Genomic DNA, 13,021 nt, shown 5'->3' on the forward strand with positions numbered 1-13,021 from the left:
TTGCCATGTGTTGAAAATTCTTGTGTATGGGTAACGTCATTAAAATGCCGTGAAGTAGGGGATCAACCCTCTATTCACAAATTTTTTTTTCAAAAATATTTAGATAAAAGCAAAAATTTATCTATTTACATAAATAAAGTACTTATGTAAATTGAATCGACATCAATGTAATTTTATCTTTATATATATCCTTAAAAGAAAAAGAAAAATATAATTTAAAAAAATATATTAATCTAGATAAAAATATCAAAATACCCTTTTCTAAAGGCTTGTGCGTAATTCATTCCTCGTCTCATTGTTCATTTATTTTAATAAAATAAAAAATTATAAAAATATTTTTAAAATTAGAAAATATTAATGTTCAAGACTTTATGAAGACGTTAGCATTATTTAATACTATTTTTTTCTTCAATAATACCTCTATTTCTTTTATTATTTAGTGAAAAAGATAAAGAGTATATTAATTTTTTATATATAATTAATATTTATTTATATAATTAATATTTATATTTTTTATAATAAATATTAAAAATATTTAAAAAAATATAATATTAGAAAATGTTAATGTCTTTATAAAGTCTTTAACGTTAATATTTTTCTTTAAAATTTAAAATTATTTTATTTGTACTCACCATTTATGTTCGCACCCACTGACCTCTGTACATCCCATTCCAATTCCCATGATGCTTTTAAAGTGGGTGCAGTGAGCACAAATGATGAGTGCAATCTATTTCATTAAATTATTAAAATTAAAATAAACAATTTTACCTTTTAGATAAATATATTAAAAGCTTAGTTCATAACATTTTATATATTTAAATAAGACTTTTATCCTGTTTAAATCAAATCGATTATAGCAGACACTTGAGATCCCAACCACCACACTTTGTTTCTAAGAAAGTGTGGTGGTGGGGGTCCACTTGGCTGGGTGGGTGAGCAAACCTCTTTATATACACATTATTCTAACCCACACCCACTACATTACTCCATCTCCAAACCTTCTCCTCCAAAATCTCTCTGAAAACACTTCCAACACACCAAAATCACCCATCAACAACATGGGTTCAACCCAAAACCAAACCAAAACCCTCACCCATGAAGAAGAAGAAGAAGCATGTAGTTACGCCATGCAATTAGCGAGTGCTTCAGTCCTTCCCATGGTCTTGAAATCAGCTGTTGAACTCGATATCCTCGAGATCATCGCTAAAGCGGGCCCGGGTGCGCACATCACCACTTCTGAAATAGTTTCTCATCTACACACCAATAACCCTGATGCGCCTGTTATGCTTGACCGTATCCTACGCCTCCTTGCTAGCTACAAAGTACTAACTTGCACTCTGCGCACGTTAGACGATGGCAAGGTTGAGAGACTATATGGTCTTGCACCAGTTTGTAAATTCTTGGTTAAGAATGAAGATGGTGTGTCTATAGCTCCTTTGGTGCTTATGAATCAAGACAAGGTGCTCATGGAAAGCTGGTAAGAATTTTAAATTAAGAAATTTGATTCTGTACTTCTCCATTCTTCTTTGATCTTTCCAGAAGCACGTGGTATGAACTCTTTCAGGTCCATTGGCTTAGATCAACTTGATTGGTGATTTCTAACCATTTAATTTGGTCAGTTTTCATTCACTACGGTTAGAGATCATTGATAAAGCCCATGGGGTTAGTGCACCTAACCAACTCCCTGGAGTACCTGATCAGCAACTTTACTCTCTCTTTCAAAAAGATAGTGCTTCTTATATATATATAAACAAACATTTAGTTTGAAAAGAAATGGTGTGTTGTAAGTAAAATTTGGTGTGCCAATAGAATCTGTATCCATAAATTTGTTTGAAAAGAGAGAACCTAGACAGGATAATTCCTGTAGTTTTGATATCCACCGTCAATTTTTAACATGATGAAAAGTAATTGTTGTGGGACCACACATTCTGTGATCACACAATATAGTCAATCAACCGCTTAGAGAGTCAAATAAATATCCTAAAATTCTGCCAAACTTCTGTGAGGTAAGGTTGGTAAAAGTCAAATTTAGTGGCTATGCTTCATTAATGGTTTGGGGACATAGCAAAGCTAGGCTATGATGAAGACGTCTTTATAAAAATATTTATAAAGATATCGTAGCGCTACGTGTCACAATCTCTCCTACCACCAAGTTCAAAATTATTTTAAGGTGCAGTGTTCATAAACACTGACTTTTTTCCCTTTTTTTTTTTTTTCCCACTCTATCCTTGTTTACTATATCATAATTTTTTTGTTTTTTAAGATTTAAAATTGATAATTTATAAAGATTTAAGGTAAATTTATATCAACTAATTAGACTCATACTCATATATGGTTTGGTAGCATTTTCTCATATTAATCATATTATCATTATTATTATTTATAATAATAAATATTTAACGTATATTTAAGAATTAAAATAGAATTTCTTCTACTTTGAAGATTGCTGATATATTTTGCAATTGTACCAACATTTTAGTTTATTTGATATTGCATTATTGTACTCTAATTGAAGTAAGCATCAATATCGCATTAAAAAAAAAACTTATTTAAGAAAGAAAAATAACTTAATATAAGTGATTTTCCAACATTTTGGGAGGGGATTCCATTATTTTGGGAGTAGAGATTGAAGAAAGATTGGGATTCGAACCCGATCTATTGACGGCCCTACGATCCAATTTCTTTGGTGGTTGATGTGTTTATGTTCACTTCAATGTAGGTACCACTTGAAAGATGCAATTCTTGAAGGTGGGGTTCCATTTAACAAAGCCTATGGAATGACCGCGTTCGAGTACCATGGAACTGATGCTCGATTCAATAAGGTTTTCAATAGGGGAATGTCTGGTCACTCTACCATAACCATGAAGAAGATTCTCGAGACATACAAAGGGTTCGAGGGCTTGAAATCAGTCGTCGATGTTGGTGGTGGAACTGGAGCCACGGTTAACATGATCATTTCTAAGTACCCTAACATTAAGGGCATTAATTTTGATTTGCCTCATGTGATCGAAGATGCAACATCCTATCCTGGTAAAGTCTAACCTCTAGTCCCAGTTTTCGGTTTCTTGGAACAATCAATTTTAGATTGCATGATCCATCGTGTTATTGGTTCAAATTTTTTTTTTTTAAAATACTTAATTGGTTTTGATGCAGGTGTCGAGCACGTTGGGGGAGACATGTTTGTGAGTGTTCCAAAAGGAGATGCAATTTTCATGAAGGTACATTTGATTTCTCTAAAACTATTATTAGGTTGGCAGTGCGATGAGAAGATATTTATAGGGATTCCCAAGAAATGAATCCCTAAGTAATCAGTATATATCTCTAGGAAACCTTTATTTATATCCTTGATCCCCAAACGTCACGGACCATTTCAATTGAGTGGTCACATGGATTCCAACAACAGGGATTGCGATGATATTGCCACCGCAATCCATTGTGAATTGTTGACACACACGTGTGTGTGTGTGTGTGTGTGTGTGTATATAATCTTGGTTTGTTGGATCCAAGGTTTTGGTACCCATGACGGGACCTATTGTTATTTGTGTTCTTCGTTGGTTAGTATACCAATCCAAAATGCATTAGCTTGGAATTTAATGATTCTGATCAATCAACTTGCAGTGGATTCTTCACGATTGGAGCGATGAACATAGTTTGAAATTTTTAAAGAATTGCTATGAAGCATTGCCAAGCAATGGAAAGGTGATCATAGCGGAATCAATTCTTCCTGAATTCCCCGAGACTAATGTTGCTGCCCATGGTGTCTTCCAACTCGACAACATCATGCTGGCTCATAACCCCGGTGGTAAAGAGAGGACCGAAAAAGACTTCGAGGGGTTGGCAAAGGGAGCTGGATTTGCTGGTTTTCGAGTTATTTGTTGTGCTTATGGCACTTGGATCATGGAGTTTTGTAAATAGATTTGAGTTCTGGTTTGGATTCTCAGTGGTTATGCTTGTGGTTTTGAAATCATTATGATTGTATCTTACTATCAAATAAAAGTTGTTGAGGGGTCACCTTATGTAAGATTTCTTTGAAACAAAGTTTTTCTTTAATATATATATATATGTATACGTCCTTCAATTTGAAAGACAGATCTGATGGAGTTTTCATAGACTTTCAAGGGTTCAATTTGTTGAGATTAGTGAACATAGGATGTGAATTAATTGGAATTGGTTCAAGCCCAAATGGGTTTGGATCAAGTATGATTTGGACCTTTAATGGGCTAAATCGTACTAATTGGGCTTCAAAATCTTTTCCAAACCCAGCACGTCTAATGGCCGGGTTTGGGAAGGGCCCATTAAAATACAAACTTATTTTATCACACCATTATATTATGAATAAACATGATAAGTGATTTTATTAAAAATGTTACGACTGGTGTTTTAAAAATCGGTTTGGACCGGCTGGTCCGATCAGGCTGGACTAAACCCATTTGTTTCTAGGGGTCGAGTTAACCAAAAAAATCCACTTTTGAAAAAATCAATTGACCCATCTGATTCAATCGAATAAATTGGTTTGACTAATGACCTGATCGGGTTTGTAAAAGGACTGGTCCAATTTTTGGTTGATTTTTCACATACCCCTCTACAATTTGTTGAATATTTGAGACACCTCACGTGTTTTAAAATTCATGACATGCCCCCCTTGACCTTAGGTATTCTCATACAAACTAATGGAAAATGATCAAATTTAGTAAGATTTTTATTGTTAGGTTCACATGCTTAGTAAGATAACCACTAAAATTCATGTCTAGACTAGATTTAAAATAAATAAAATTATTATTTTCAGGCCTTATCCATGCTTTGAAAATGAACATCTATATATTCTTAAATTTAAATTTCAGATCACATCCAAGTTCAAATCTACGGAAAAAATTTATTTATTTATTATCTTTTTTTTGTAAAAGTTCTTTTAATTTTTTTATTATAAAAGTTCTTAAAACCTTATAAACTACATCATGTGACAATGGATCATGTTTTTGAAGTAAAAGTTACCTAATTTTAGGAAGAAACTTAAATATTCATTGAATATTTCATATTTGGGTCCAACCAGTTAGACCCACTAATCGGACCGCTTTGGACCGACCCATTTAGTCATCCGGGTCAATGATTGGTTTGATTTTTAAAACATTGATTATGACTTTGTAATAAAATCATTTATGATGTTTATTCATAATAGAATAGTGTGATAGTATCACAAACCTTTATTAATCTTTCCTTAAAGAGTAATCTCTGATTATTTGGTTTTCAGTTGCCATAATTACACTACGTGAAAATTAGAAAATTCGACATAATATTTTGATGGGCCAAGGCCCACGAATTTTAGAAACTCAATTTTGACAGTCTAGGACTATCAAAATTCTTGATGCTCCTAGGTTTGACGGCTTAGAGCTGTCGAATTTCTCTCATCCTTCATTAATTTGACACTTTTGACTCATTGAAAAAAAAAAATTTGACACCAATTTGACGGTCTTTTGGTCCGTCGAATTTTATGAAATTTGACAGCCCAAAGCCATCAAATTTGAGCTTTTTTCACATTGTATTAAATTGATTTACAATAAGAATAATATAAAAAGGCAACTCTTACTAATTAATATCTTCACAACAGTGCCCACATTAACTAATTTTATTAAAGGGTTGGGATCTGGTTTCAATCCAATTGACGACTACTTGTTCTATAAGGTTAGAAGTTTTTTTTTTTTTTTAATTAAATTTTGTGTGTGTGTGTGTGTGTGTGTGTGTGCAAAGATGATAGCTATGGCGAGGAGATCATTCTCACAAAAAATCAACCCATTTTGAAACTTCTAATCCTATCAAAAGTGGTTTACAAGTTGAATAATCATTGATCATCAATTTTTATTATTAACTTATTTTTTATGAGGTTAAACTTTTTAGAATGTATTGATTTTTTTAAGAGGATGATCATAAAAAATCAGCCCATTCGAAAACTTCTAACCCATATAACACAAATGGCCGGATGTCAACTGGATTGTCAAACAAGAATTGTCACAAAATCCCACCCTTTATTAAATTTAATTTTTATATAAATTTTCTTTATATTTAAAAAAAAAATATTTGAGACAACTAATTAACAATGATACATTCAAAAGTGATGCAAGTATGCTCTCTGCTAATTTATTTTTAATGAACTTGCTTTTTTTATTTTTTGTTTTTGTTGTATAATCTTACTTTGTATTGGATTATACACCAATGATCCCCAAGGGCGTGCAATTTCATCTTTGTTTAGACTATAAATTCTTAGTTAAGATTTTCACGAACGGTTTTCAATTGTTTTTAAAGGAAGTAAAATTAAGAGCACCCTGGCTTTCAAGAAAATTGTGATCTTGCTCAAATACAAAAATTTTGCGCCATGTGTTCTTTCTACTTTGATTTGAAATTTATTTTTATTGTTATATATATATATATATATATATATATATATATATATTTTTTTTTTTTTTAATTGTAAATTTAGGGTTATAGAATGTTGCCCACTAGGGGTATGCCTAAGTAGTAAGACCAACAACTAGAGTTTGCTCCTCTAGGTTGTGAGTTTGAAACTAAGTATCATTTCTTGATTAAAATGCCACATGTGTTGTGTGGGTCGATGCAAGTGGTTATGGATTAATCTTGTCGGGTATGGCTGAGATACCTGGGTTGGGCCTGTATTATGGAATACCTGATGGACTAGGTCATGGTCCTCTACAAACAGAGTTATCATGTTTCTAAAAGAAAATGTTCAATAAAAATTGATGGTCAAGAAATATGGAGTTTGACCACTTCTATTAGCACCCATTTTACACGTAATGAGAGATTGAGGAAGATTTACATATAAATTTGAAATGGGGGTTGCTTCTAAAGTGCCAGGTAACAGTCAAATACTAATCAAATTGAAAAAAAATAAAACATTTAAGGTGATAGCAAGACTACCTTAGTTATTGATACGGATGCATGGAAATACTAGGAAAGGAAAAAAAAAAACATAGCAAGCATTTGAAAATGTAAGAGTAATTTAAATAGATGATAAATTAGGAGGAAGTTGATTAAGATGGTTTGGACATATTCAATATAGGTTGTTTACGATCTTAATTAAAATAAACATTCAAGTTAAAGATCTCAACAAAACAAGAGGAGAACTTATACTAATGTGGATGGAGATAGTAAGAGAAAATATGAATTCATGCCTTTCAATAACAAACTACTTGACTCTGTAGAATGGAATGGGGGAGCAAATTTTGTTTAACCAATCTTAAATCTTAGGGATAAGGCCTTATTGTTCTTGTACAAAAATCCATAATTTGGGAAGGATGGCTTGATCATGTCCATGCTCTTCTTCTTTCTGTTGATCATATTGTGATATTTAATGAAATGTGATAAAAAGAAATGATATTTTAACAGTTACTTCGACATAACTCTTTGGATTTTTCTAACCTCAAACAACTTCTGATGTTTGTCCCTCCATCATGTATAGAGCTGAAATGTAAGAAATTATATAAAATTCCTAGAGATTAGTGCAATTAATTTAGGGATTAGTAAATTTTTTAAAAGCTAGACCCATTATCTGAGGAAGAGTTAGTGTTGTCCTAGCATTTCCTTTATTATTATTCTGTACACCACACAGTACATGCAGGCATATAAATAATTTAATAAAACGAGGCATCTCGTGATATCAAGTTGTTGTCGATACAGCCTCTTATTACTCGATCCAAGTGATACATTATTAGTAAAACCAGGCACTTAATATTAGATATATTAGAGATACTCTTGTATTTTGAATTTTTGATAACAAGTCTCCCTCGAGCTTAGTTTTCTAATAGACTAATGCCCTTGTCTTGTCTTCAACTTCTAGTGAAAAATCCAAATACTCTTGTCTTCAACTTCTAGGGAAAAATACAAATGCCCTTGTCTTGTCTTCAACTTCTAGTGAAAAATCCTTGATTTTTCTTTCCAGAATCAATCATCTTTCCTGGATTTATTATCCAATAATTTAATAAAATGTAGTACAAGCCATGCTTAAAGATATAATAATTTAGTGGATGATACGATTTGACAAATATTAGAGACACTCTTGTATTTTGAAATTGATAAGAAATCTCCCTTGAGCTCAGTTTTCTTGATAGACTAATTGAAAAAGATCCAAATGCCCTTGTCTTCAACTTCTAGTAGAAATCCTTGATTTTTCTTCCCAGAATCAATCATCTTCAACATCCATAGCATATAATCTACGGATCCCGTTCAGCAACAAACATTTTGACAAAACATTTTTCAAAACATGGGTTAGAGGTTTTGGAATGGGCTGATTTTTGGTGAGGATGATCTCTACGGTGAGGAAATCATCTTCATCAAAAATCAGCCCATTCCAAAACTTCTAGCCCCAGTTTACAAGTTGAAAAATCGTGGACCATCCACTTTTTGTAAACCATTTTTGATGGGGTTAGAAGTTTTGGAATGGGCTGATTTTTGGTGATGATGATCTGCTCACCGTAGAGATCATCCTCACCAAAAATCAGCCCATTCCAAAACCTCTAACCCATGTTTTGAAAAATGTTTTGCCAAAATATATGTTTGTTGCTACATTTCCCATAATCTACTCAATCTTATCTTCAATCCAATTAATTGGTTCAAGCCCAAATGGGTTTGGATCAAGTATGATTTGGACCTTTAATGGGCTAAATCGTACTAATTGGGCTTCAAAATCTTTTTCCAAACCCAGCATGTCTAATGGCCGGGTTTGGGAAGGGCCAATTAAAATACAAACTTGTATTATCACACCATTATATTATGAATAAACACGATAAGTGATTTTATTAAAAATGTTACGACTGGTGTTTTAAAAATCAGTTTGGACCGGCTAGTCCGATTAGGCTGGACTAAATCCATTTGTTTCTAGGGGTTGAGTTAACCAAAAAAATCCACTTTTGAAAAAATCAATTGACCCATCCGATTCAATCGATTAAATCGATTTGAATAATGACCTGATCGGGTTTGTAAAAGGATTGGTCCAATTTTTGGTTGATTTTTCACATACCCCTCTACAATTTGTTGAATATTTGAGACACCTCACGTGTTTTAAAATTGATGACATGCCCCCTTGACCTTAGGTATTCTCTTGCAAACTAATGGAAAATGATCAAATTTAGTAAGATTTTAATTGTTAGGTTCACATGCTTAGTAAGATAACCCCTAAAATTCATGTCTAGACTAGATTTAAAATAAATAAAATTATTATTTTCAGGTTTTATCCATGCTTTGAAAATGAACATCTATATATTCTTAAATTTAAATTTCAGATCACATCCAAGTTCAAATCTACGGAAAAAATTTATTTATTTATTATCTTTTTTTTTTTGTAAAAGTTCTTTTAATTTTTTTTATTATAACATCATGTGACAATGGATCATGTTTTTGAAGTAAAAGTTACCTAATTTTAGGAAGAAACCTAAATATTCATTGAATATTTCATATTTGGGTTACCGGATCTCAAAGCTTGAATCACTTCTCGAATTCGAAGAAGATGTACTCGAGTAATTTTGATTGTAACTTGTTTCGCTCATCACTTGGAATAAGAACATATGCCTTGCATCCAAACACCCTCAATGTAGAGTAGTTCACTTCCTTTTCCGTCCATGGTGGTCGATTAACCAAATAACAAGCATGGTTAATCGATTCCGCGCAAAATGATTCGGGCAAGTCCGTATGTAGTCTCATACATTTCTTCCTCTCCATAAGAGTTCTATTCATCCTCTCGACTGTGCCATTTTGTTGAGGATTTTTTTCATGGTGAAATACCTTGTGATGCTTTCTTTTTTACAAAACTTCAAGAACTTATCATCTTTGTACTTACCCCCATTGTCGTTTCTCAAGTATTTGACTTTTTTTCTATTTGATTTTCTACCTTGGTCTATCATTCCACAAACTTAGCAAAGACATCAAATTTCTCCTTCATAAAGTAGATTTAGACATTTTTTTAAAATTCATCAATGAAAGTGACAAAGTAGCGAGTTCCACCTTTTGATTTAGTAAGTGTGCCCCCCCATACATTAGAATGAATATAATCTAGCATCCATTACTCTTGATTCATTTGTTTTCAACCTTGAAAGACATTTTACTTTGCTTTCCCATCACACAAAATTTGCAAAATTATAGCTTGTATGCTTTAACACCATTTAACAATTGTCGTTGGTGTAACTCTTGCATTGCTTTTTTACTCATATAACCAAGTCTTAAGTGCCAAAGTTGAGTTTCATCCTTGCTAGAATTTTCTTCCGTGGATATTGCAACTCCATATAGAATTGTGTTCCCTGAAAGCTTGTAGAAGTTATTTATAAGCTTCACACCTCTTATTATTACTATGACTCCTTAGACACCTTGAGTGTTCTATTATTTGTCAAGAATGAATACCCATTTGAGTAGAGTGTGCCCAAGGATATCAAATTCTTTTTGAGTGCCGACACGTGCCCCACACTATCCAAGATTCTAACAATCCCATAAAATATTTTTATTTTTACAGTACCCATTCTAATAACTTTGCATGTTGCATTATTACCCAATAGAATATTTCCACCATCATGAGGTTCATAGGAGTCAAAATAATCATAATTGGAACACATATGAAAAGTACACCCAAAATCTAAAATTCAAGAGTTGGAGGTGAGATTATCCGAAGATGTCGCTAAAGGCTCCCCTATTACCTTATGATGCAATGCTTGATATGGAGTTTGACTCGGCTTTCTTCCATTCTTTTATCTCCGCTTTATACTTTCTACAATATCTTTTGTAATATCCCTTTTTCCTACAATAGTAGCACTCGACTTCTTTTTTTATTCTAGATTGGGATCTATAATTTTTTCCTTTTGATTTTCATTTCTTTTTTGTTCGGCCTCATTATTTGAATAATTTGCAATGAGTCATTCCCCTTAAGCATCCTTCTCACTTGACTTGTTCATGGTCATCTGAGAGATTAGGTCTTCAACCACCTTCTCAAACTTGAGGGTTTCTTTGCCAAACATGAGAGTAGTCTAAAAATATTTGAAGGAATTAGAAAGTGATCTTAACAAAAATAATATTTTATCTTTTTCTTCTTCAAACTTTACTTCTTCCTTCAACAAATCACTAAAACATTGATTGATTGTGTTCAAGTACTCCATGATATCTTATCCCTCATCCATCCTCAGGCTCTAGAGTTAGTTCTTAAGGAATAATTTGTTGGACAAAGTCTTTCCTATGTAAAGCTTTTCAAGCTTATCCCATGTTCTCTGTATGGTCTTTTCTTCCATGACATTGTACATGACTTCATTAGAAACATGCAACTCAATGAAACTAATAACCTTCAAATTTAACTCCTCCCATGTCTCCTTGGACATGTTCTCCGACTTTGCTTTAATGCCTCGAATACAATTATGAATGATTTTACCTCAAACTTCACCTCGCTGGAACTTTTGATCATCGTTGTACCCTTTTTCATTATCGCAAACACCATAGATAACTTAGGTTCTGATACCATTTGTTGTGTATGTAAACTCCTTTGCGAAGCTTACTTAGTAATTTGATCAAACACTTATTGTGTATTTCACCAAACACCTTGTATGCCACACCTTCCAAAACTTTATTTAATAATGGCAATGAAGGACAAACCTAACTAATAGTAGCAAATGTAAAGAAGATAAACAACTTGAAAAAGAAAAGAGTAAGAACACAATATCTACAATACGAGATCTTACGTGGTTCACCTGAAGGTTATGTCCACAAGGTATGAGCGTTGGAGCTTGATTTCATTATGAAGAAAATATGACAAATTGATACAAGGAGTCACCTCTATCACTTAACTTTATCTTCTTCTAGATCTTAATTTTTCCAAACCTCTCAAACTCTCCTCTATTGGGTTTCTTTCTTTCTCTACTTCTCTTTTCTAGAAAAGATTTAGACTTGAAGCTAGACTTCTTACAACAAAAAAATAAAATAAACTCCCTTTTAAAACACTACATAAGTGGGTTACTTACATAATTTACAAGTCCAACCCAAATTACCTTGACCAATCTAAAAACACACACTTGAACCGAGCCCAATATGTCTTGAGCCATAATTCAACACTTTTAATGGGATTAAAAGTTTCAAAATGAGCTGATTTGTTGTGATGATGATTTCCTTACCATAAAGATCATTCTCACAAAAACTTGGTCCATTCCAAAAGCTTTAATCCATATAAGACAAATGCTTGTCCACTGGATTGTCACTTGATCCGAACCCTTTATTAAATAAAACATTTTATATGAATTTTCTATATATTTTGAAAAAATATATCTAAGATGACTAATCAACAATAATACATCCAAAAGTGCTGCTTTTATGCTACTTGCTCATTTATTTTTAATGAATTTACTTTAAAAAAAAAAAAAAAAAACTCTAACAGTGTATAGTCCTACTAGCTTTCATTTCTAATGTCAAAAAGGGATTGCAAATCAAGTATTGGACCATACACCAACTAACAGATTCAACTCTTGGGTGATTTTAAACCAATTTCATACCTTTTTTCCCAAGGGCAATTTCATTTTTGTGCAGGTTATAAATTATCAGTTAAGATTTTTACTAACGATTTTCAATTGTTTTAGAGGAAGTAAGATTAATAATAGGTAATAGCGCCCTCATCCGTGGACATAGACAATCTTGCCCAAATACATAAATTTTGTGCCATGTGCTCTTTTTATTTTGATTTGAAATTTATTTTTATTATTATCATCACTTCTCGATTATATATTTTTACATAGAGTGTAAATTTAGGGTTGTACAATATTCAATAAAAATTGATGGTTTAGAAATATGGAATTTGACCACTTCTACTATCACCCATCTTACGTATAAGGAGAGATTGAGGAAGATTTACATATAAATTTGAGGTGGAATGGTTTAGGTGGGGTTTGCTTCGAAAGTGCTATATAACAAATGCATATGCTTTATTCGACTGAATGCTATAGAGAACGAAGAAGCATTACATTAATAAATTTAGTGTAATAGAGATTAGGTTGTT

At 32.5% G+C, this 13,021-nt stretch overlaps 1 protein-coding gene across 1 annotated transcript; it reads left to right on the forward strand.

Moving 5' to 3' along the window:
- The first annotated feature begins 959 nt into the window (after positions 1–959).
- LOC147390776 (caffeic acid 3-O-methyltransferase 1-like) lies at positions 960–4,054 on the forward strand. The gene is made up of 4 exons (XM_086459380.1): positions 960–1,477; positions 2,720–3,030; positions 3,154–3,218; positions 3,619–4,054. Exons 1-4 carry the CDS (start codon positions 1,059–1,061, stop codon positions 3,913–3,915), a joined length of 1,092 nt encoding a protein of 363 aa, XP_086315506.1. The 5' UTR covers positions 960–1,058; the 3' UTR covers positions 3,916–4,054.
- The last annotated feature ends 8,967 nt before the right edge of the window (positions 4,055–13,021 follow it).

This window comes from Akebia trifoliata, chromosome 11 (genome assembly GCF_017979445.1).
Source record: "Akebia trifoliata isolate Shusen 1 chromosome 11, ASM1797944v1, whole genome shotgun sequence".
Taxonomy (NCBI): domain Eukaryota; kingdom Viridiplantae; phylum Streptophyta; class Magnoliopsida; order Ranunculales; family Lardizabalaceae; genus Akebia; species Akebia trifoliata.

Excerpts from the sequence above, each read along its gene's own strand:
- LOC147390776 (XM_086459380.1), top strand. The coding sequence starts at position 1,059 with ATGGGTTCAACCCAAAACCAAACCAAAACCCTCACCCATGAAGAAGAA. Across the intron at positions 1,478-2,719 it reads AAGGTGCTCATGGAAAGCTG|GTACCACTTGAAAGATGCAA; the intron begins GTAAGAATTTTA and ends ACTTCAATGTAG. Across the intron at positions 3,219-3,618 it reads GAGATGCAATTTTCATGAAG|TGGATTCTTCACGATTGGAG; the intron begins GTACATTTGATT and ends ATCAACTTGCAG.